At 37.0% G+C, this 22,634-nt stretch overlaps 2 protein-coding genes across 3 annotated transcripts in view; both read right to left on the bottom strand.

The window, feature by feature from the left end:
- Positions 1–201: 201 nt before the first annotated feature.
- Positions 202–1,235, bottom strand: LOC126970030 (ubiquitin-conjugating enzyme E2 T-like). The gene is made up of 2 exons (XM_050815711.1): positions 789–1,235; positions 202–531 (listed from the first exon to the last, which is right to left on the bottom strand). Exons 1-2 carry the CDS (start codon positions 1,039–1,041, stop codon positions 314–316), a joined length of 471 nt encoding a protein of 156 aa, XP_050671668.1. The 5' UTR covers positions 1,042–1,235; the 3' UTR covers positions 202–313.
- Positions 1,236–4,672: 3,437 nt separating this feature from the next.
- Positions 4,673–22,634, bottom strand: part of LOC126969984 (oxidative stress-induced growth inhibitor 1-like) — a 79,459-nt gene continuing 61,497 nt past the window's right edge. For both annotated transcript variants that reach the window (XM_050815641.1, XM_050815642.1), the window contains exons 5-10: positions 14,798–14,881; positions 10,175–10,363; positions 8,410–8,516; positions 6,594–6,748; positions 6,207–6,370; positions 4,673–5,542 (exon numbers count right to left, since the gene is read on the bottom strand). In XM_050815641.1, the coding sequence (XP_050671598.1) occupies positions 4,736–5,542; positions 6,207–6,370; positions 6,594–6,748; positions 8,410–8,516; positions 10,175–10,363; positions 14,798–14,881 (1,506 nt within the window). In that variant the 3' untranslated portion in view covers positions 4,673–4,735. The remainder of the gene's footprint in view (positions 5,543–6,206; positions 6,371–6,593; positions 6,749–8,409; positions 8,517–10,174; positions 10,364–14,797; positions 14,882–22,634) is intronic.

Here is a 22,634-nt window from a genome sequence, read left to right as displayed (position 1 = left end):
ATCTCTAGTCTATGATTAATTAGTATCTAGATTCAATGTCATCTGTTATTCAATCATAAATCTGCATTTCAATATTCATTTCTGAATCCACATAATATTAAAAATACTTATAAATACATATAAATAGGATAATAAATACATGTTATCCCATAGTTTGATCTAAAAGTAATGATCCATTATTGAAAAAACAAAAGGAGAAAATTCATAGAAATATCAAGCTTGCCAATTGAATAAACTGGCTGTTAATTATGTATTCTTACATGCAAATCATTTCACAATTTAATTCAGAATTCATAGAGTAATTCCATAAACTTTAACTTGTAGCATGTTCTTTCGTGTATCTTTTAGCTTTTTCTAGAAATTCATCTTTGTTACATTTGAATTCAAGAGCTATTTCTAAGACCAAAGGATCATCAGGGTTTGGATTTGCCAAAAGTGTTTGTATGGATATTAACAATGTTTCAATGGTAATTGTGGGCAACCAAGAGCCTTTTGGAGGCATTTTTAACATGTTCATACAAATTCTGCCAACTGAAACAAAATATAATAATAATTTAATAAACATCCTTTGCAAAAAAAAATGGACACTTAATTTAATTCTAGTACTTTTAGCGTTAACAGTTGTAAAAAGGATTTGATGCAACTAATTATAATAAATATTTTAAGTTATAACTATTAACTATAGCAATATTCTGTTGAAAATCGCTGAATAAAATTTAAATGTCGATAAAATCCACGCTGCGTAAATTAAGTGGTCTATAGTAATAAACTAATAAATGTCAATATACCTGAATCGATATTAGGATGATAAACGGGTGTGACGAATTTAACTTGCGGCGGTTCAAAAGGATATTTGTCAGGAACGTTGATTATTAGTTTAAAGATTCCAGATTCGTAGGGTGAGTTTTTAGGACCAGACATATTAATAAGAATAACATCATAAACATCTTCTTTTTCTGTGCTACAGGATACACCCCACGGTGGTTTTGTAGATAAAGTTTTGAACTCGCGCGCTAAACGTTGTGATCTTGCACTTGACATTTTTTCTGTTGTGTTTCTGGCTACACGTCTAAAAAGCTTTTTTACTTAAAATCTACATATACATTCATTAAATATAATACTGCGATACTGATCTTTTGTTTATTTAAAAGTGTTTTCTCAAAAGAAATATTAAATACAACTTTGTAAACGTCGAAACAAAGAATTTATATTTACTTCACCAGTTTTTTTGCTCTTCGTCTATTACTAGGACAGGCAAAGGTTCAAGTTCATGCAGCCAAAATTATTCTAATTTTTATATTGTGGCTTTTGCGTAAAGATTACTACAATTTAGCCAATGTCTGGTTTAGGTAGACTTTCACGGAGTCGGGGTCCACAATCTTACTACTTGAGAATCTACTAGCTTGTAGAAAATGTGGTATAAGAAAGGTAAATTCCTACCTAAAAAAACTGTACCTATTGTTTTTGAAAAATATATTTAATGATATGAGTATTGTCGATAAAATCTAATGGATTCTAATGTTTTTAACTCTCAATTATTCCACATAATGGTGCAACTAATAAATGATTTTTTTTATGAAAATAAGGACGAGACGAGCAGGACGTTTAGCTGATGATAATCGATACGCCCAGCCCATTACAATGCAGTGCCGCTCAGGATAATTGAAAAACCCAAAAAAATCTGTGCGGGACTACAACTGCGCTCGTCACCTTGAGACACAAGATGTTATGTCTCATTTGCCCAGTAATTTCACTAGCTACGGCGCCCTTCAGACCGAAACACAGTAATGCTTACATGTGTACATTACTGCTTCACGGCAGAAATAGGCGCCGTTGTAGTACCCATAATCTAGCCGGCATCCTGTGCAAAGGAGCTTCCCACTGGTAAATATTATTGTAGTTTATGTTTAATGGTGCCACTCATCCGACGGCACCCCGGCATTTGAAACACGACACGCTTATGTTATGTTATGCTTGTTTTGAGAAAAAATACTCAATGGATCGTTATCAAGTCTTTTTTATTTGGGTTACAGATGACCCAGCCTGATTAATACTAACTAATAATGTGAGTTTCCTTAAAATATAGAGAGATAAGTTGACTGTTGCCAATGTTTGATTAACTCATTTTTCTACCATTTCACATGAGAATCCTATTCATCAAAGCAGTCCGATGGTCCTTGAAAATGAATAAGCTATCTACAGTATGAAACTAGCATAAATTATGAAATAAATGTAGGTATATACTAAGTTAGCATATTTGCTGACGATATACAAAACAAAAACAAAATCTGTGCGTGTGTAATTTTCTCAAAAAGTAGACTATTCATTTTGGGCAAATTTGAATGTAGGTACTGTAGAATTGGGTCTCTAGGTCAATTATTCAATGAACTTAAATATTTCAATATCAAAAAGCGCAGTTGCCACTTTGCCGCGAAAAAGTTGAATAGGGCCGGCCGTCAAAGAGAAACCGCCTCAGTATGCTGACACGTGTATAGCCTAAACACATGGTCAGATTTGGTACGGCCGGACCATAGTCGATGGTATGTCCACTTGGTAAGAAAGCGTAAAAAAAGTATCGATAAATTAGAATTGTGGGGTATGCCCGCCCTATTTATGACTTAATTTTTTTGCATTTTGCATGTGACGCAGGATAACTGACGCAGTGTGCTGAGGTAGGAGTTGTTTTTGGATATACTGTTTTTTTTTTATGGAATAGGAGGACAAACGAGCGTACGGGTCACCTGGTGTTAAGTGATCACCGCCGCTCTTGCAACACCAGAGGAATCACAAGAGCGTTGCCGGCCTTTAAGGAAGGTGTACGCGCTTTTTTTGAAGGTACCCATGTCGTATCGTCCCGGAAACACCGCACAAGGAAGCTCATTCCACAGCTTTGTAGTACGAGGGAGAAAGCTTCTTGAAAACCGCACTGTGGAGGACCGCCACACATCCAGATGGTGGGGATGATATCCTAACTTGTGGCGTGTCGTGCGAAGGTGAAATTCGGCGGCAGGAATCAGGTTAAACAGCTCTTCGGAACACTCCCCGTGATAAATGCGGTAGAAGACACACAATGAAGCGACGTCTCTACGCAACGCCAAGTGATCCAGCCGTTCACAGAGCACTAAGTCCCCGACAATTCGAGCTGCTCTACGTTGCACGCGGTCAAATGGATCGAGCAGATACTGGGGTGCACCAGACCAGAGATGACAGCAATACTTCACGTGTGGCCGGACCTGCGCTTTGTAGAGCGCTAGAATGTGGGCCGGCTTGAAGTATTGCCGTGCTCTATTGATGACGCCCAGCTTCTTCGAAGCCAATTTGGCTTTGCCCTCCAGATGGCCACGGAATTGGCAATCGCTCGAGATTTCGAGACCCAGTATTCCGATACTAGGCGCGGCTTTAAGAGAAGTTTTCTCGAAGAGCGGTGATACGACAAATGGGTTTTTTTTTGTGGTAAACGCACAAACTTGAGTCTTCCGGGGGTTAAATTGGACAAGGTTCAATTTACCCCATTCCGCGACCTTCTCGAGAGTGGACTCGATAGAAGACACAAGTTTCTCCCGGCACTGGTCGACGATTTCCGAGAGACCTGCATGGCCCGTGTATACGGCATCACCAGTGCTGTCATCTGCATAGCAATGCATGTTGGAGGTGTCCAACATATCATTGATATGCAGAAGAAACAGCGTAGGAGATAGCACACAGCCTTGGGGCACTCCAGCATTCACGGGCTTCGGGTTCGAGCAATATCCGTCGACAACGACCTGTATGCTACGCCCAGTGAGGAAGCTGGAGGTCCACTTGCACAAGCTCTCGGGAAGCCCAAATGATGGAAGTTTTGAGAGGAGCGCCTTGTGCCATACACGAAGGCCTTCGCTATATCCAGGCTAACTGCCAGGCCTTCCCCCTTGCTTTCAATAGCCGCCGCCCATCTATGTGTTAGGTATACCAGAAGATCACCTGCCGACCGTCCTTGGCGAAAGCCGTCGGTCGTTTATCAACTGGTGACCCTCTAGGTATACTAAAAGCTGGCGGCTAATTATGCTCTCCATGATTTTGGAGAGCAGGGAGGTGATAGCAATAGGCCTGTAGTTCGCCGGATCCGAACTGTCTCCTTTTTTTTGGAACGGATGGACAAGGGCTGACTTCCATGACTCAGGGACTACGCCTTTGGAATAAGAGTGCCGGAATAAACGCGTTAGCACCGGCGTCAACTCAGGGGCACACATTCTAAGCACGATTGGAGAAATGCCATCCGGCCCGCTCGACTTCCTGACGTCCAACGAAAACAGAGCTCGCCTAACAGTTTTCTGTCTGAACTGTACTTCAGGCATAGAGCTCTGACACCGCGGGATGGTCGGCGGTGTTTTTCCGTTGTCGTCATGAGTCGAGTTGGAGGCGAAAAGAGCGCACAGGAGCTCGGCTTTCTCTTTTGCCGTATGGGCCAGTGTGTCATTCCTCATGTGCAACTGCGGCATGGACGGCTGGTTGAAGTTACCAAGAGCAGCTTTCGACAACGTGGACGTGGTTAGACTTCGCACGGGCGATTTGCCGCTTAAAAAATCTATATATACTGTAAATAGTAATGACTCATATAAAGGGATAGCTTCATAAACGAAATAAAGTATCTTTAAAGAAAATACATACTAAGAATATAAGGATAAATCACTACTAAGTAAAAAAATAATTTATTAAAAAAAAATAAGTTTAATCACAATTTATAACTGTAATAATATCACTGTTCTGCTTTAATTTCCTTATGTATTTGTGAAACAATAGCCAATGCGCCTCCAGGGATGAACCTGATAAAATTATCAGCGGTCAAAGGTCCTAAAGCATACATTCCTTTGGGCGCATTTAACATTTCATGAGTACTTTTATCTATGGCTACTGGATTTGATCTTCCATCTACTGGCTTTTTAGGATCGACACCGAAGCCCAAGCCGCTGCTATAAGGGTTAGCCGTTTGACATTGACAAGTATTTTCCCTCGTAAAATTTGAATATGGAATAACCTCGCATTTGCATTCTTTCACGGCCAATCCATTTTTCGCTTTCGTTTCGCACGTGCAGTTGTCTCTGTTCTGACAATCGGGTAATTCACACTTTGTATCAATGTTGCCATTTATTTCGGTATAATTCAAATAGCGCGACTTGCAACTCTGAATGCTTTGCCCTAGAACTGATTTGAAATAATGCCAATGGTTTTTGAAGAAGCATTTGCTATCATCAATCTTTTTCTCATGACATTTACACTTTTTGACGTCCATGTTGTTGATATCGAAGTTGGTTTGAAGAAAGAATAAGTCTGGTTTCGATCCGATAAACACTGCGATGATGAATACTGTAAGTTCGGTGGTTTGGTTTGTGACAAGGTTGAGAAGTTTGACTCTCTTTGGGCGTATATCGTCGTCCAGATGGTGTGTCAGCTTGGGAGGAGTTTCTTGCGGGTCGAGGTGTGAGACATCCACGATAGCATGGTCGGGGTACGGCGTGTAGTTAGGATGCTTGGCTGAAGGGCCGTCGCACATCATTTTGTATACCTGGAAATAAAATAGCAATCGCTTTAAGTTATCTTCTACTTCTAAATTTAAATTAAGGTCAAACAATGTTTATTTATATCTAAAAGGTGTTTTTTTGTCGGCTCACAATAACTTTCATAATTGCTCATAAAATTAACATTCCAGTTAACATTTCTATTAATAGCCCAGATTGCATTTTACAATATAATAAACTAATTTGTTGTTTTTTAATTTACAATAATACGTATGGATGATTTCAAGATGATTCTCATTAGATTCTTTCAGTTAAACTTTTATTGAGTGCAAAGTATTCGCAAGGGTTACCTACTTACTTCTATTATTAAAATGTATCACCATCCAAACTACAAAATGCAAGACTAGACGGTAGCGCCGGTAATAATAATAATAATCGTTTAATCAAGTCTCAAAATATATAATACCAGAAAGTTTTGTGACCTACCCTCTGTAGTAGTAGCCTTAGTTGCACAGGCTAGGCACTTCCGATGGCTTATGACACGATTATTAGCAAACTCACAAAAAACGAGTTGATTACTTGAGCGTACATTCAACTGTGTGTGTGTGTGTGTCTCAAATTTTGTTTATGTTCTTGTCAGTAATTGATGCTTATGTTTCAATTTTTTAGACGTTAGTAGTGGTGTACAAGGTGTCAAGTGAGGTCACTCACGCGGCAGTAGTCCGGGTAGGTGAGGGGCGATAGTTTGGCCAGAGACTCGGCCGGCGCGCGGTGTGCGTGCAACACGTTGAATCCCGCAGCCAACGACATCCGTACCGCATCGGCCGCGCTCACTCCCGAACCCACAACCAGGATGTTCTTATTTGGCTCGGGAACTGTCAAATAATAATCAAATTATTTTTGACGTCTAACTTTGTAATCATATTTATCTACACCCGTGTTTTAAATCCTCTATTAAAGATTCTAAAACAGTTAGCTTATTGGCAAATTTAAAACACCCAATGTTGTAATAACCATTAAATCATCCAAACGAGTGTTGTAATGAAATTCAGTACAACATTATATCATCCGTTTGAAGAAAGTCTCTGAGTTACTCACCGTTAGAACGCAACGCTGACTCGAGCTCGTGTAAAGAGTGCAGAGCAAACGAGGCGACGCTGTCGCACAGCGAGTTGGGACGCTCGTTCGCTCCGCACGCGACCACGACACGGCGGCAGAGGTACCGGAACCCGCGACCCTCGCATTTGTCATATCTGATAGAAACAATATACTGTGCACTGTAGATTTTAATTGCAGAAATAAATGAAAACGTAAGTTAGATTAGGATATGTTCCATTTTTGCAATCTTAACCTTGTCATATTAACGACCCCTATAGCCCAGTGGTTAGTGACCCTGCCTATTGAGCTAGAGGTCCTGGGTTCGAATCCCGGTAGGTGCAAACAATTTATATGATGAATTTGAATGTTTTTTCCGAGTTATGGATGTTTATAAGTATTTATGTATATTTAAGTAAGTATATTGTATTAAATAAATCGTTGCCGTGTACCCATAGTTTAGGGCAAGACAATTTGTGTAAAAGTGTGTCCATATTTATATAATACTAGCGGACCTGACAGATGTTGTCCTGTACACACGTCTTAAATTTGAAAAATCGGTCCAACCGTAAAGACGACCTCACTAACACTCATACACATGGGCAGGAGATTTATATATGGACCGAATTGAGAATCTAAACCATTCTCAAATTCACTGGAACACACAATAAAAATCATCAAAATCGGCCCAGCCGTTTAGGAGGAAGTTCAATCGTGAATCTAAATCATCCTCGAATCCACTTGAACACACACAAAAAAAAATCATTCAAATCGGTCCAGCCGTTTAGGAGGAGTTCACTGACAACACACGTACAGAAGAATTATATATATAATGTGATATCCATGTGAGTCCAAACAATCACAGCCCAGTTAGGCGATTTTTGAGTTTTTCACATCATGATTTTCCACGATAATTTTCGCATAAACACGAAAGTAAACTTATACCACCTTATATATAATGGTCCGCTAACTTTAAACAGCCACTAAGGAGTGTTTTTTCTCATTCTGACTTAGGTCAATAGAAGAAGACAGAGTGAGAATTAGCAATGCTTTAAGTTAGCAGACTATTATGAATAAGGGGGTTATTATATTAAATTTTCTGCGTGTAATATCGGCCATTCGTCTGTCAATTCGAGCACTCGAAACTAAAAAGTCGTCTCACTGGTTATAGTGTCAATTAAAAAAGGAGACGATATCAGACTTCTATGAACATCGTAAATCGGCGAGCACTTCTTTTCCGCAAGGAACACGCAAGTTCCGCAAGGAAGGTGGGTGTCACAGGGGCCCCTTTTTTTAGGGCCAAGGAAGAAGTGTGCAAGAACTATATTTTGTGAAACGGTGTCGAAGAATCTCTTGGGAAATCGTCAACCAGTGCTGAAATGAATTTGTATCGCTAATAAAGTAATCCTCCCTTAAGAAGTTCTGTACAGGTTGCATTATCTTTTATTTTTATTACTAATAATAATAATATTTACACACAAATTACACACACACTTTTACAGAAATTATCTTGCCCCAAACTAGGCATAGCCTGTAAATATGGGTATAAGACAACGATATATTTAATACAATATATTTACTTAAACACACATAAACACATATAAACATCCATGGCTCGGAAACAAACATCCATATTCATCATATAAATGATTGCACCTACCTGGATTCGAACCCGGGACCTCTAGCTTAGTAGAGAGGGTCACTAGCCATTCGGGTATATGGGTCGTCGTTTTACAATACATAGCCCGACGTTTTTTGCTCATTAAAATTTGGTGATATATAAGAAAACTTTGGAGGGCATATTATTATCGTCACGTACCCCGTGACACAGAAGGCGGCGTTTCTCGGGCAAGCGGGACAGCAGGGCGGGCTGACGCGGGACACCGGTGTCACGCTGCTCACCACGACGTTGCATCGGAAGTACCGCTGTGGGAAAACACAACTTTGTGTTTATTATAAGACCGGCTGTTCAATTCTCAACCTTACGACCGAAAAAAGACATGGCTTAAAGGTCTCGTTACCAAGGCCATAAAATCCAAAAAAAAAATATATCACCCTAACGGCGTCTAGGCCCTATTTTGTTTTCCTATTATGATAAAAACCTGACTTTTATCATTTTAATTACAATCTTGTCTTAGTCCAATAAGCAATTAAATTTTAAGTTAATTTCAGCTATTTCACAATGTACAAATAAGTTCCTAATAGGCTACTAGCTACTTACCTATCGAATAAAGACATCATATGCGTTATCTAGCAGGTAAGGTCCATTAAAAATATATGATGTATTTAGTAGCAGATATCATAGTTATGTGCAGTAGTAGCAGATATTATAGTGATGGACAGGGTGACATGCATTCGACAGAATAATATCGATTTATATAATGGTTGGGTAGCTCAAGAGATTAAACTCGAGATTTAATTATTACTCGAGCGTCGTGGGCACCTATTGGATTGTGTGTGGGTTAGATGCTAATAAGAAAAGTTTTATATGACGCGTTATCTGTCACTGGTGGGGGGGGGCGTGTACAACAATGTAAAAATGCAGTCACAGTAGTAGAAATTATATATGTTATGAAAACTGTATGATATGGAATAAAATTTTCATTGTGATGTTGCCAGACCGATCTGCCAGATAATTCATCTAGAAATCAAATATATTGTGAAACGCAATCTGTTATATCTGGAACTTTTATGTAGCAATTAGTTTTTCTAACCTTTGACAATCTGCTACTTTACTTGGACATTGTGAAACAGCCCCTAAGTAGACTAAAAATAAGAAATTAGTTAAATTAGTGTCCATTAGCACTATTATTATTGTCTCTATTAAGGAGACTCGAGTCTCGGATTGGCTGCGTGCTTGGGGGTAGGAGAGAGTGTTTACGATCTAACATGATCTAATAGTCCGGTGGACTGTATTTCCGAAGAGTATGCAATATATGACAGGCTTATAATAACGTGTTCAAAACAGGTACGCTTCAAGAATACAGAACAAACCAGAAATCGTTATCGCGCTCAATAGTGAGGTGGTGTAAATTATCGATTAGAAATGGCCGACAAGCGTACTGTTTATACTAAGTATCTGCCATAGTCTTACGGCCGTTCACAATATACTATCTACAGATAGAGATAAATTACTACCTTCTACTGTCAATAATCTGAAGCTGTCCCAATATACCCGATAAGTCATTCTTATCGCCTTATATTGGGACGCGTGAATTGCAATTTCCATACAGACTTCTATCGCTGATAAGCTATACGTCGCGGTCGTCCCATTGACAGACAGCGTATACGAATAAGGTGAGTTACCTTCGATAAGTTTTTTGGAACAGAAAAGTACGATTTTTTTCTCAAGTAAGATAGACTGAATATTGGGAACGGTCGTTAGAGGCGCGAAAAGGGAGTTATTTTGAACGCTGCGGAGAAATGTCGTTGAACACAGTTCTGGTTTGTCCTGTATTCTGCGATAAAAGCATAGAATGACTCCCAGTAGTCGGTATTCCGTAACGAAAGCTTGTTATTGAATATGTTTGGACTCTGTTGATTGCAGTGGTCGTGTAGCCTATGATTTATTTGTTTGCTCGTACCTGTAGATGACACGAGTGCACGTATCGGCGGCAGTAGGCGGCAACTGCGCGTGCCGACAGTCGCTCGGTGCTACCGCCGCAGTGTGGGGGCAGTGTGAGCCAGGCGGCCGGGGACAGTGTACGCACGTCCGGGGGGAAGGTATGCCACGAGCCGCCTGGGGCACCCCTCCCCAACACAACGTGCTCTATCTGCCCAATTAAAATAATATACGTATAACGAAAAGATTCTCAAAAAACCTCAAGATAGTCATATCGTCATAAGTGCCTTCCCTGGGTCACGGCCCTTTTAACAAACATCTGTTTAGTATAGGTGACACCGACAGCCCGCTGTGCAGAGCCTGCATGGAGGCAGAAGAGACGGCCGCACACATCATTTTGGACTGTAGGAGTGTGGCCACATACCAGACCTGAGGTCACCGAGGACTCTCCCCGAGGTCATGGGTGACATCAGAGGTTTGATTAACTACCTTGAGGAGCTGGGATGGCAAGATTAGCCGCTCACCTCACCAAGCAAAATAAGCGCGCCATAGTCGTCGAGTTGCGGATAGTAGCCCGTGATAACTTATATCCTATAAGTGCCTTCCCCGACACAAAACCTTACTATAGTCCAACAACTTCGTGCGCGACCGTCTTTCGGGGTGACAGCAATTATCAAGCCTAGAAAAGTAACAATAAGTGGAGCTGTACAGCGCTAGTTTGACTTTTCTAACCTACGCGAATCGCAATGGATATCTAATTGAAATTGTTATGTGTTATTTCTTTATTACAGTTTAGTTATTATTTCACCGGAATGTCTAATCAAAATTAGTTCAGTCGTTCCGGAGATTACCTTATATAAATAATAATACAAACACAAAGCCAATATAACGGTTTTTATGTTATTTAAAAACATTTTTTATTTTGTTAAACATTTTTATTTATCTGTAAACTACTGGTTCAACTGTCATAAATATAAATCTTGTAGTCCATAAATTTTTACACACAAAATATTATTTTTGTATAGGTACCTTTTTTATGGGAAAAGAGGACAAACGAGCGTACTACTACTAGCTGGTGTTAATTGATTCTTGCAACACCAGACGAATCACAGGAGCGTTTGCCAGCCTTTAACCTTTTATATGTAAAGCAGTGAATTGCAGGAAAGTTCTTCAAAGTTAGCCAGAAAAAAAATATTAGGTTCACAAAGAAAGCCTCGACTTATCCCTAGACACCTTCAATGTGCTGTACATTAACCATCAACGTCAAGAGATCCGTGTCCTCCGCCGAAAACTCCTGAATAATTTAAGTGATTGTTAATCAGTTTGTAGTTTAAAATGTGCAATATTATGTATATTATGCGTGTAAATAAGTGTGAAAATAAGATCTTATAATTTATATTTCGTATTAAAAATTGAGATTTATTTATTGTAACATTTATAATTTAACAAGCAAATAAAGACTTTGTCCTATAATCCATACATTCAATCTTAATACCAAGACCTACATTAATTTTACCCAACAGCATGTTTCTTCATTCTTTCTTATATTCACACTTTTTTCATTTATCGATATTTTATCGATATTACATTGGCAAGCACTACCTTACTGGAATAAAAAACGCCTACATATTAATTCGAACTGAAGTAGATTTCCGCATGTCGTCTCTTTCTATCGCACTCGTAGGTGTATTTGATGAAAGAGTGCAACTACTTAGAAAATGTTCAATTAAATGCGCGCTTGCTCCGTAGCTGGTTTCGGCAGTCTTACACGTTGCTCTTCCCTCACCGTCTGTCACCCCGAGACGGTCGCGCACGTAGTTGTCTCACTACACTAAGACACCGCTATCCGTCTGCCCGTGTGTCTCATAAACCGCAATAGTTAATAAGTAAAAACAAGATGGCGAATAATAAAAGAAAAAATAAAAAGTTTCTACCACAAAAGTATAAAATCTCTGTAAGAACTCCAAGGCCGTATAGTCGTGTAAAAAACTATATGCCTTTCAAAGCTGGCGTCTCAAAAACAAACCTGGGGATCTGGGGACCTATCAATAGGATGTTAACTTTATATAGATCTTATATATAAAATTCTCGTGTCACAATGTTAGTTACCTTACTTCTCCGAAACGGCTTTACTGATCTTTACCAAATTTTATATGCATATTCAGTAGTTTTGAGAATCGGCTACTATCTATTTTTCACACCCCTAAGTGATAAGGGTTGTTCACCCTTAACATTTTTAATTGTTGGACAATTTTTTTTATTTTTATTTTATTATGATTTAACATTACAAAAACATACAACTTCAAATTTTTACCGGTCTACGAGCAACACTTATTTTTGCATCGCGATTTTAATATTGTTCTCTTCCATACACAGATACGCCATAGAGTTGCAAGATAGCAATCGAATATAATGATTATTTTACTACGATAAAGGTCTGAGAATCGGTCGTCATCTGTTTTTATACCCCAAAGATTTTTATTATTGAATTTTTTTATTACTTTGTATGGCAATACTTGGTACTAGATCACAAGAACCATTCATAGTTAACAGATGTCGCACAAATGCAGGTTTCCGCGCTCCAATTAATAGACTCATGAATTCATTCAATAAAAAAAAATTCTCTGTTGATATTGATATAGATTTTAATATAATGAATTTAGCACAATTTAAAAATGTAATAATCAAGAGAATTACTGCAATACATGATCTTAAATGAAGCTCATAAATTCTGTAACATTAGTGTTTTTTTAATGTTCTTTTTCAGTAATATTTAGTTAGTTAAACTGTCCTTGTCACATTAGAAACTTTAAGTCTTAGTGAGAAATTTCTAAGGAACAATTGTTTTAGCATTATATATTATAAGCCACTTATTTGTACTTAGATTTTAGATAATTGTTCTATTTTTTTTCTCCAAATACATAAAATAAAATAAAAAATACAACGTTTGCTGGGTCAGCTAGTAATCTTAATATATATATTTCTTGTGTGCGTGTGTATGTCACTGAACTCCTCTTAGACGGCTGGACCGATTTTGTTGAAACTTTCTGTGTGTCTTCAGGTGGATTCGAGGATGGTTTAGATTCACAATTGAACTACCTCCTAAACGGCTGGACCGATTTTGATGATATTTTTGTGTGTTCCAGTGAATTTGAGATTGGTTTAGATTCTCAATTCCGTCCATATTATATAATTCTCCTGCTCATGCGTATGTTAGTGAACTCCTCCTAACGGCTGGACCGATTTTTCAAATTTAAGACGTGTGTACAGGACAACGTCTGTCGGGTCCACTAGTAGTATAAATAAAGATCTCGATATTGACATAGTGACAGTCTTCCTAAACTCAAAAAGAAACTAACGAACCACTTTCTATCACAATTTAATGACGAAATAATCTTTTTAGTATTATTATCTATATTATTTTATTCTTACTAGTTTTATTTTTATTTTATTTTTAAGTTACCTATAATTGTATGTTGTTTGTTCATTGTACTAGAACCAGCTAGTTGACTGTTACAGCTTGATGGATCTTATTTTTACGTGTTAGGGTTCGAAGTGTAGTATATATAGTTCCACAGTAGTTCCTTTAACGCCATCTAGTATTGAGTAGGGGGTTTCATGTTGTCTTTGATCTTTGAGTGGTTCTTTTACTGGTTAACGCTAGATGGCGCTAGTTACTTTGTGTGTACGTAACATTATAATAAATTATCCCCTTTCTTTTTCATTTTTTCTGCTTCTAACTAGTATCTCTTTTGCAAGCCGTGGCAATCTATAAGTGAGTCTACAATTTAACAATAATATGTATCACAATTTGTTTAGTTTAATAACGATTAATAATTGTAACCTGTTGATTGTCCTTAAATAAATAAAGTATTTAATTTGACCGTGTGGTACTCGAGTGCATCAAAGGAAAATCTAAGAATAACATATAAAAGGAATAAACTATTTTTATCTTTGATTTTCGCGCTATTTAATTTATTTATAATTTAATATTTAATTATTTTAATTTAATTATTATAATTTATTTATTACCTAGGCCCTAAGGAATAATTGAGAGCAAAATTTAAAGAAATCAACATCTTGACTGTTGCTTCTCACTATAATCTTCATAATGTAATGTATGTTCATAGGCACATAAGTGAATTTGCCAGAAACTGTCATAACCATAATGTTAACACCAGGAACAGACAAGCTTGTAATGCCTACTACTCGGCTAAGTCGAGTTAGCAAGTCTTTTGTGGGGCGATGTAAATATGCTTTTACAACAGGATCCCAGAAAATGTTCAAAACAAAAGTATTACGTTATTCAAAAGAATTGTTAAAAAACGTTTGTGTGGTAAAGGTTACTATAACATAAATGACTTTCTTAATGATACACAAATTGGGAATCGAGCGACCGCCCTCAGGCTATTAAATAATAAGTTCAATTGTACAATGTTACTTTGTAAACATATTTTTTGATGAAAAAAAAAGCCCGCTGAGTTTGTTGCGCCCGTTCTCCTCAGGCCTGAGGCATTCATTTTGGAATTGGCGGTAGCTTTTGAACTTTCAATAAGTGATGTCACATCCTATTTTGAATAAAAATATTTGAATTTGAATTTGACAAGATTTCAGCTATATTATGAGTACTCCTTGAATGAATTACCTCCTTGTTCGCATCGAATCTCCACTCTATGAGCGGGTCCGCCTGTATACCTAGGTCTGCGCAAGGCCTCAATAGATTGTCCAGCTGGAAAGAAAAAAATAAATTATGAATACAAAAATAAATATAACTTTTAATCATCGACCCTTTGAGTGAATTTCGAATGAAAATCGATTTATATTTTAAGTTTATTCCTGGGAATATTTACAAATATATAAAAAAAGATAATATGTGCCAAAATTTATGGGCCGATGCGAAGAATATCGACACAAATGAAATTTTAAGTACAATCAAATCTAATATATAAAATTCTAATGTCGCGGTGTTTGTAGTTAAACTCCTTCGAAACGGCTTGACCGATTCTCATGAAATTTTGAGTGCTAATTGGGTAGGTCTGAGAATCGAACAACATCTATTTTTCATGCCCCTAAATGTTAAGGGTGGTCCACACGTTTTTTTTTTAATATTTTTGATTATGAGTCAGCATTAAAAAATACATACAACTTCAAATTTTCACCCATCTACGATCAACAGTTACTTTTGTATTGCGATTTTAATATCGGCAATACAACGTTTGCTGGGTCAGTTAGTAATTACTATAAAAATGAGTAATGATTTACAAAAATTCTCTTTAACAGGTGTCAGTTATATTAAAAAAAAGCATATTATGTTTGCATTGGGGCATCACAAACAGTCACTTGAACTTTGGGCTATGTAAATTTTTAACAATTAATATGCGAGTCATTGTCAAGGTAATTTTTAGGTAAAGTTTAGTTAGAAGTTGTATATCCATTGTTCTATCCTATTTAACCTATTTGTAGTTAAGGAAGAGGACAAGAAAGTTAATGAGAAGATATTGATGGCATATTTTAAATAAAAATACTCCTTTTTTGGGCTCCGTAGCCAAATGGCAAAAAACGGAACCCTTATAGATTCGTCATGCCTGTCTGTCTGCCCGTCCGTATGTCACAGCCAGTTTTTTCCGAAACTATACTGTTAAAACTTTGTATTGTGTGAACCGCATTAAGATTTTCATTGAAAAATAGAAAAGAAACAATAAATTTTGGGGGTTCCCCATACTGCGAACTGAAACTCAAAAATTTTGAGGTAAGGTCTTCAAAAATGATATTGAGGTTTCCAATATAATTTTTTTCCAAAGGAGGGAAGAAATTTGGTCCCCCCCCCACACCGTCACTTCCAAAGAAAGAGAATGATATATGATAAGATAAAAATGATGCAAACTTCCCCCAAATATTGGTTTGAACGAGATCTAGTAAGTAGTTTTTTTTAATCGTTACATCCAACTACAAGAACTTTTATATTATGTTACTTGCTGCTACGGAACCCTTCATGGGCGAGTCCGACTCGCTCTTGGCCGCTTTTTTAGAAGTTTAAGTTTTTAGCAGCTATAAAACGAGGCGCAAGGTAGTAGTAGACCCTTAAAATGCAGAAGTAGTGCTAGTCTGGTAGACCCTTAAAATGCAGGCGTTAATTACATACAATTGTTGAAACTGCGTATATGTGTCGCTATAAATAGATCAATTTTAATTAAGATCCGGTTCCTTAATCAAGCTTCGTGTACACTGTGCAATACGTTTTTATATACCTACTAGCTGGCCCGACAGACGTTGTTCTGTAGATAATAAAAGAAAAATACTATGTTATAGGAATTTGCCAAGAATATTTAAAAAATCAAGATTTATTTCGTAAAAAATGCCCCCTGCAATGAAATTGTTTCACAGCAGAACTGTCAAAGCGTGCGTCAATAAATACTCTCACAGAAAATATGTCCATACAAAACAAATATTGAAAATAAAAATAATTATAGGTCGCAAATCGAAATAAAAAGTATCCTATCTCTCAAGTTGGACCAAACTGCACTCCATGAAGTAATCCCCATTAAAATCTGTTCATTAGTTTAGGAGTCCATCGCGGACAAACAACTTGTCACGTAATTTATATATTAAGATATCTACAGATATCTACATGGGGCACACTAAAAGTTATGCACTTCTAGCTTATCGAAACTAAGTATTTCAATTTCGAACGTTATATTTTTTGAAACGTTGCAACCTTCTAATAATTCTAGTAATAAAAAAAACAATTGGCGGGAAATCATTTGACAATTGTTTTTTTTTTGTTTGTTACCGTATTTAATCGTCGAATATTTTTGAAGTAATACTTCTTTAGGCGCGTTATGAAAATATAATAAGAGTGAAATTTTAAGATCGCGCGCATCACTGTAACACAAAAGTAACGGGTTAATTCCCTTTCTGACGCTTGTGCCATTCGTTTTTTTTTGGTTCCTTCGTCCATTATTAGGATTGGCAAAGGGTGCAAGCCCGTACAGCCATATTTGTTATTTAATAATTAAATGTCAAAGCCATCGTTGCAAGATTTTTACAATACTGTTCTTTCTACAAACGTAGTATAGCACGAGGAAGAAATAATTTTAAGGGTTTTTGCTTTGTTAGGCCAAAGAAGTATAACTTCTTGCGTGCATACATAACTACACACATACTTTTTTTAATGTGTTCGTTAATATTTGTTAAACTCTGCTACCGTCTACTACTACTACTATCTATCTGTACTATCTGTTTTATAATAATAATAATAATATTGACACACTTTTTACACAAATTATCTTGCCCCAAGTTAAGCATATATGGCCTGTGTTATGGGTTACAAGACAATGATATATTTAATACAATATACTTACTTAAACATACATAAATACATATAAACACACATAAATACATTTAAACATCCATGACTCGGAAACAAAAATCCATATTCATCATATAAATGCTTGCACCTACTGGGATTCGAACCCGGGACCTCTAGCTTAGTAGGTAGGATCGCTAACCATTCGGCTATAAAGGTCGTCATGTTTTAGTTTGTTTGAAAATTTATATTGTGAATGTTTTGATTGTAGTTGAAAATTAGAAAGTAAATAAAAATGTTCTACATGCGGACCAGCTTATTAAAATTTATAACGGGTCACAGCAGAAGAAACTGTTAATTTAGCACTTCAGCGTTGGAGACAAACAAAAGGAACCAATGTGCCAGAAAAATATTACTTAGTAGAGAAAGTCAATCTACATTAAAGAAAATTCATTGAAGTAGGCGTTACTTTGCGGAAATCTATAATTACAAAAATGATTTAAGCTTTCTATAGTGTTAATTCGGCCATTATTTGTTTTTAAACAATTCGACACGTGTTTCTCCTCTACACGAGGCATCCTCGGGACGTGTTGTCTCGCCAAAATCTCGCAAGAGACTCGGTCCTGAAGATGCCTATTGTATAATCTTAATATTGTTATATTAATCACATTTATACAAGCTGTCTGAGAGAAATATGTTTAGTATTTTCTTTGATTAATTGTGTTACACATTTAAATAAAACACTCTTAAAGGTAATAAAACGCGTGTAATTGTAACTGTTTTACATTAGATGTTTGCGTAAAAGTTCTTTTCTTCTTTTCTGGGGGACTGCAGTCACCCTGAAAACGAGATATGGAAAGGTCTTGAATCGTCGGGTTAATTAATTAATTAGCTAATTTAAAAACAGTTACAATTACACGCGTTTTAAACCTTTAAAAGTGTTTCATAGAAATATGTTTAAAAATTTAACGTAAGTGTCACGTTTCTGCTAACCGTACAACAGTACGCGGTCGAGTGACGTCACAACGGCGATAATAATTAGGTAGAATCTTTAAGATTGTGTTGACTCAGTATTCAAATAAAAAATGCCGAAAAACCATAATGACTAAACATAGGTATTAGGTAGGTTATAATATAACAGTCGTGTAGTTTACAGTCATTTTATTTGTTACCAGTTTTTAACCGCGACTTAGTGCGCGTATAGAACTTTCATCCTCCTTTTTCATCCCCGCACAGGTCTACATTTAAAAAAAGCTAGAACAAATATTTATTTATTACTTATCAAGTGCCTAAATGTAAATTTTCATGGCGTTATCTTCGATACTGACGAACTTTCATACAAATTTCCACCCCCAATTTCAACCCCGCCAAGCCTTTTATTCGCGATAAAAGGTAGCCTATGTCCTTTCCCAACCTCCTGTCTGTCCCTGTACTAAAGCTCATGAAAATCGGTTCACTGGTTTCGGCGTGAAAGCGTAACAAACAAACTTATATTCACATTTATAAAATTAGTAGCGATGTGATTACATACGGTTTTTTATACGTTTAATTATCATACATAATACGCACAAGTGGGAGGCTCCAGATCATGCAGGCTAGGTGGGTACCACAACGGCATAATATTCATCCGTGAAAAAGTCATTTCGGGTTGAAGTGCAAGGGTTAGTGAAATTACCGGATTAATGAGATTTAAGGCGACCCTAAATGCCGGCGACCTTGAGCGATATGAGTTCACGGCTCCTATAAAACAAAGCCAATATTTCCAAAATTCTTGCGTCGAAAATTTAATATTTTAACAGGCGCATACTGTTTAATTGCTTACAATCCTCATTATTGATTACTAATCTTAATAAATGTACCTACATAAAAAAGTAAAATCTATAAGAACAACTTTTATGATAGTAGTATACTAAACAAATGCATGATGCCGAGAAAAAACTTGTTTAACTGCAAACAAAAATGGTGGTTCATGATAGCTCTGGAGTGCTAACTTTAACCAACAATAAGCATTAGCAACCTACAGGTAAGACTTAAGGGTATGTGTAATAGGATAAAGTAGTGATCATAGGTCAAAATGCTATATTTTCACCACAAAACTTGTCTAAAAACACCTTGTTTGCGTGTTTTCTGTTTACCCTTCGCCTTAACATCTTATGTTTCAAAGTGACGAGGGCGATGCTGCTCCGAAAATTATTATTACTTTAAAAATAAGAATATAAATGAGCATCTGAGTCCTGTAGGGATGTAGCCACACAATCTGAAGGAGCTGATATACCAAAATTTACGACCCATGCGTTGGTTTTAACGGTTGACTCAGTCGGTAAGAGCGCTCGGACGGAACCTGAGAGCTCGCGGGTTAAAGACCCGCATCGTTCATAAATTTTGATTTCAAATTTAATTTGTATACTGTCTTTCTTTTATATTCATATTTTTTAAGTAATAATAATTTAAAAAATCATAATTACATATACAAATACATTTTTTTAAACAATCAGACGATATACGAAACGTGAAAGAGGTTCAGAGAGATCTGGCGGTACCTAAACATACTACGGAGACTCGTAGCCAGTAGAACAGAAAAAAATGTTGTGAAACGCCGAAAACTAAAAACGATCGATATTGGTTCGTAGTCTTTAAGGAACACCGCAGAAGTAAAAAATTATAAAAACCAGTCCGCGGTAAGAGAAATAAAAAAAACCGGCATGAGCTTAACTACACGACGGAAGTAAAAACATAGTCAAGGCCAGGTTAATGAAACTTGATTTAATATAATAATACGAAATACAACTATTTTTTGTTATATATTCATACAGTAATAACATTTAGTTATATAATTATAATTGTGAATATATTACTCTGATAAATTATACTCGGAGTGATCGCGCTACTCAAAAGTGAGAAGCTCATTTGCACAGGAAGCCGGCTAGATTATGGGTATCACAACGGCGCCTATTTCTGCTGTGAAGCAGAAATGTTTAAGCATTACTGTGTTTCGGTCTGAAGGGCGCCGTAGCTAGTGAAATTACTAGGCAAATGAGACTTAATATCTTATGTCTCAAGGTGACGAGCACAATTGTAGTGCCGGTCAGAATTTTTGGGTTTTTCAAGAATCCTGAGCAGCACTGCATTGTAATAATATATTAGCGTATAAACAAACAAGACGTGCGAGAGAAAAGAACATCTCCAACGGAGATACAGCAACATAGAGAAGGGAAGCGAATCTATTGTGAGTGTGACGGCTTAATCATATGAGCTGCAAACAGAAGCGTAGTATACAAATCCGACAGCAATATTGCAAAATTAGTTATGATTTTTCTAACGTTTAGAAATTTTTTTAAACTGAATTATATAAACATTTACACACATTTACATTATCACACAGACACACACACGCATAAACACACACACACACACACAAGGTGTCAACCTTCGCGAGAGTAGTCAGGAAAGTTTCCTAGGACCTCAGAAAGTCGAGATCTGATGAGAATTCGATTTTTGACAAACGGGGTAAAACCAATAACTTTCCAATTTAAAAAAAAAAACAATTTTACTAGCGGGAAGTTAAAAAGGAAGGCTTACAAGCAAAGAGACCACATTCGAGAATAGAGAGTTTGCATGGAAATATGACCACAAAAATTTTCTCTTAATCTATACTAATATTATAAAGCTGCAGTGTTTGTTTGTTTGTTTGAACGCGCTAATCTCTGGTACTACTGGTCCGATTTGAATGATTCTTTCAGTGTTGGGTAGTCCATTTATCGAGGCTATAGGCTATGTTTTTTTTTTCAAAATTAGGGATCCGTAATAATATTGCTATTTTGTAACACAAGGTGTAAAATCGAAAATCTATTTTTGCGTGCGCTGCAAAAACTATTGACAATAGAACAAAATGATGTACAGGCTATAATATAGGCAATATTTTATTACTTATAAAACTATCGCGTGAATTATACTTTATATGGCAAAACAACGTTTGCCGGGTCAGCTAGTATCTTCATAAAGTTCAAGAAGATATCATGTTTGTTGTTAAAAACCTGCAAGCATTTCTATTCGCGCCGGACATAAACATAATATTATAAAAGTATGAGTAATATTAATTCAGGTAATTAATATTAATTAAAAAATAAACAATCAATTAGTATCAATAAAGACTAATATAATACCACATGTCGACTAATACGTCGATTACATCGAGACATTCCGCTTCAAAACAATACGAATCTTGCGCGAATACAAATAGGGTACATTATGTATTAATGTAATCAGTAATCTCTTTTTTCTACTCTGCGATAAATACCACATAGCAGAGAGTCGAGTCAATAAGTAACAAGAACCTAGCATTTATGTAATCTATTACGCAGAAGTGGGAGGTTTTTTGCACAGGATACCGGATAGATAGGCCTTGAGACATTACTTGTGTTTCTGTTTGAGGGGCGCTGTGTTGAATAAAATTGTTAAGAGGCACTGGGATCTAAAGAGCCTACTTAGACTTTGCTCAGAGTTTACTTTTTTTTATGGAATAAGAGAACAAACGAGCGTACGGGTCACCTGTTTTTAAGTGATCACCGCCGCCTACAATCTCTTGCAACAGCAGAAGAATCACAGGATCGTTGCCGGCCTTTAAGGAAGGTATACGCGCTTTTTTTGAAGGAACCCATGTCGTATCGTCCCGGAAACACCGCACAAGGAAGCTCATTCCACAGCTTTGTAGTACGTGGAAGAAAGCTCCTTGAAAACCGCACTGTGGACGACCGCCACACATCCAGATGGTGAGGATGATATCCTAACTTGTGGCGTGTCGTGCGAAGGTGGAATTCGGCGGCAGGAATTAGGTTGAACGCTCTTCGGAACACTCCCCGTGATAAATGCGGTAGAAGACACACAATGAAGCGACGTCTCTACGCAACGCCAAGTGATCCAGCCGTTCACAGAGCACGTTTACTTACGTTAAACTAAAAGCTTAGTATAATCTTTTATTTCGTTTTTATAGTCATTTGACAGTTGAAATTATCCTGAGCTCAAACTAAGTTAGTCCAATATAATGTAAAAGTACGCGTTTTATCACACTCGGCTAAGTTTAACGTAAGTCTAAGTACGCTATATAGATCTCAGCCCAGAAAGCACGACGAAATCATTACATAGTTTGCCCCCGCCATTAAATTAGTGATGTCCTAAC

Source organism: Leptidea sinapis, chromosome 19, assembly GCF_905404315.1.
Source record: "Leptidea sinapis chromosome 19, ilLepSina1.1, whole genome shotgun sequence".
Taxonomy (NCBI): domain Eukaryota; kingdom Metazoa; phylum Arthropoda; class Insecta; order Lepidoptera; family Pieridae; genus Leptidea; species Leptidea sinapis.
Note: the sequence above shows the minus strand (reverse complement) of the source record. Positions and strands in the feature narration are given on the sequence as shown.

Bases quoted from the DNA above. Each gene is read 5' to 3' on its own strand.
- LOC126970030 (XM_050815711.1), bottom strand. From the start codon at position 1,041: ATGTCAAGTGCAAGATCACAACGTTTAGCGCGCGAGTTCAAAACTTTA. The intron at 532-788 runs GTATATTGACAT...ATTTTGTTTCAG, and splicing joins TCATCCTAATATCGATTCAG to TTGGCAGAATTTGTATGAAC.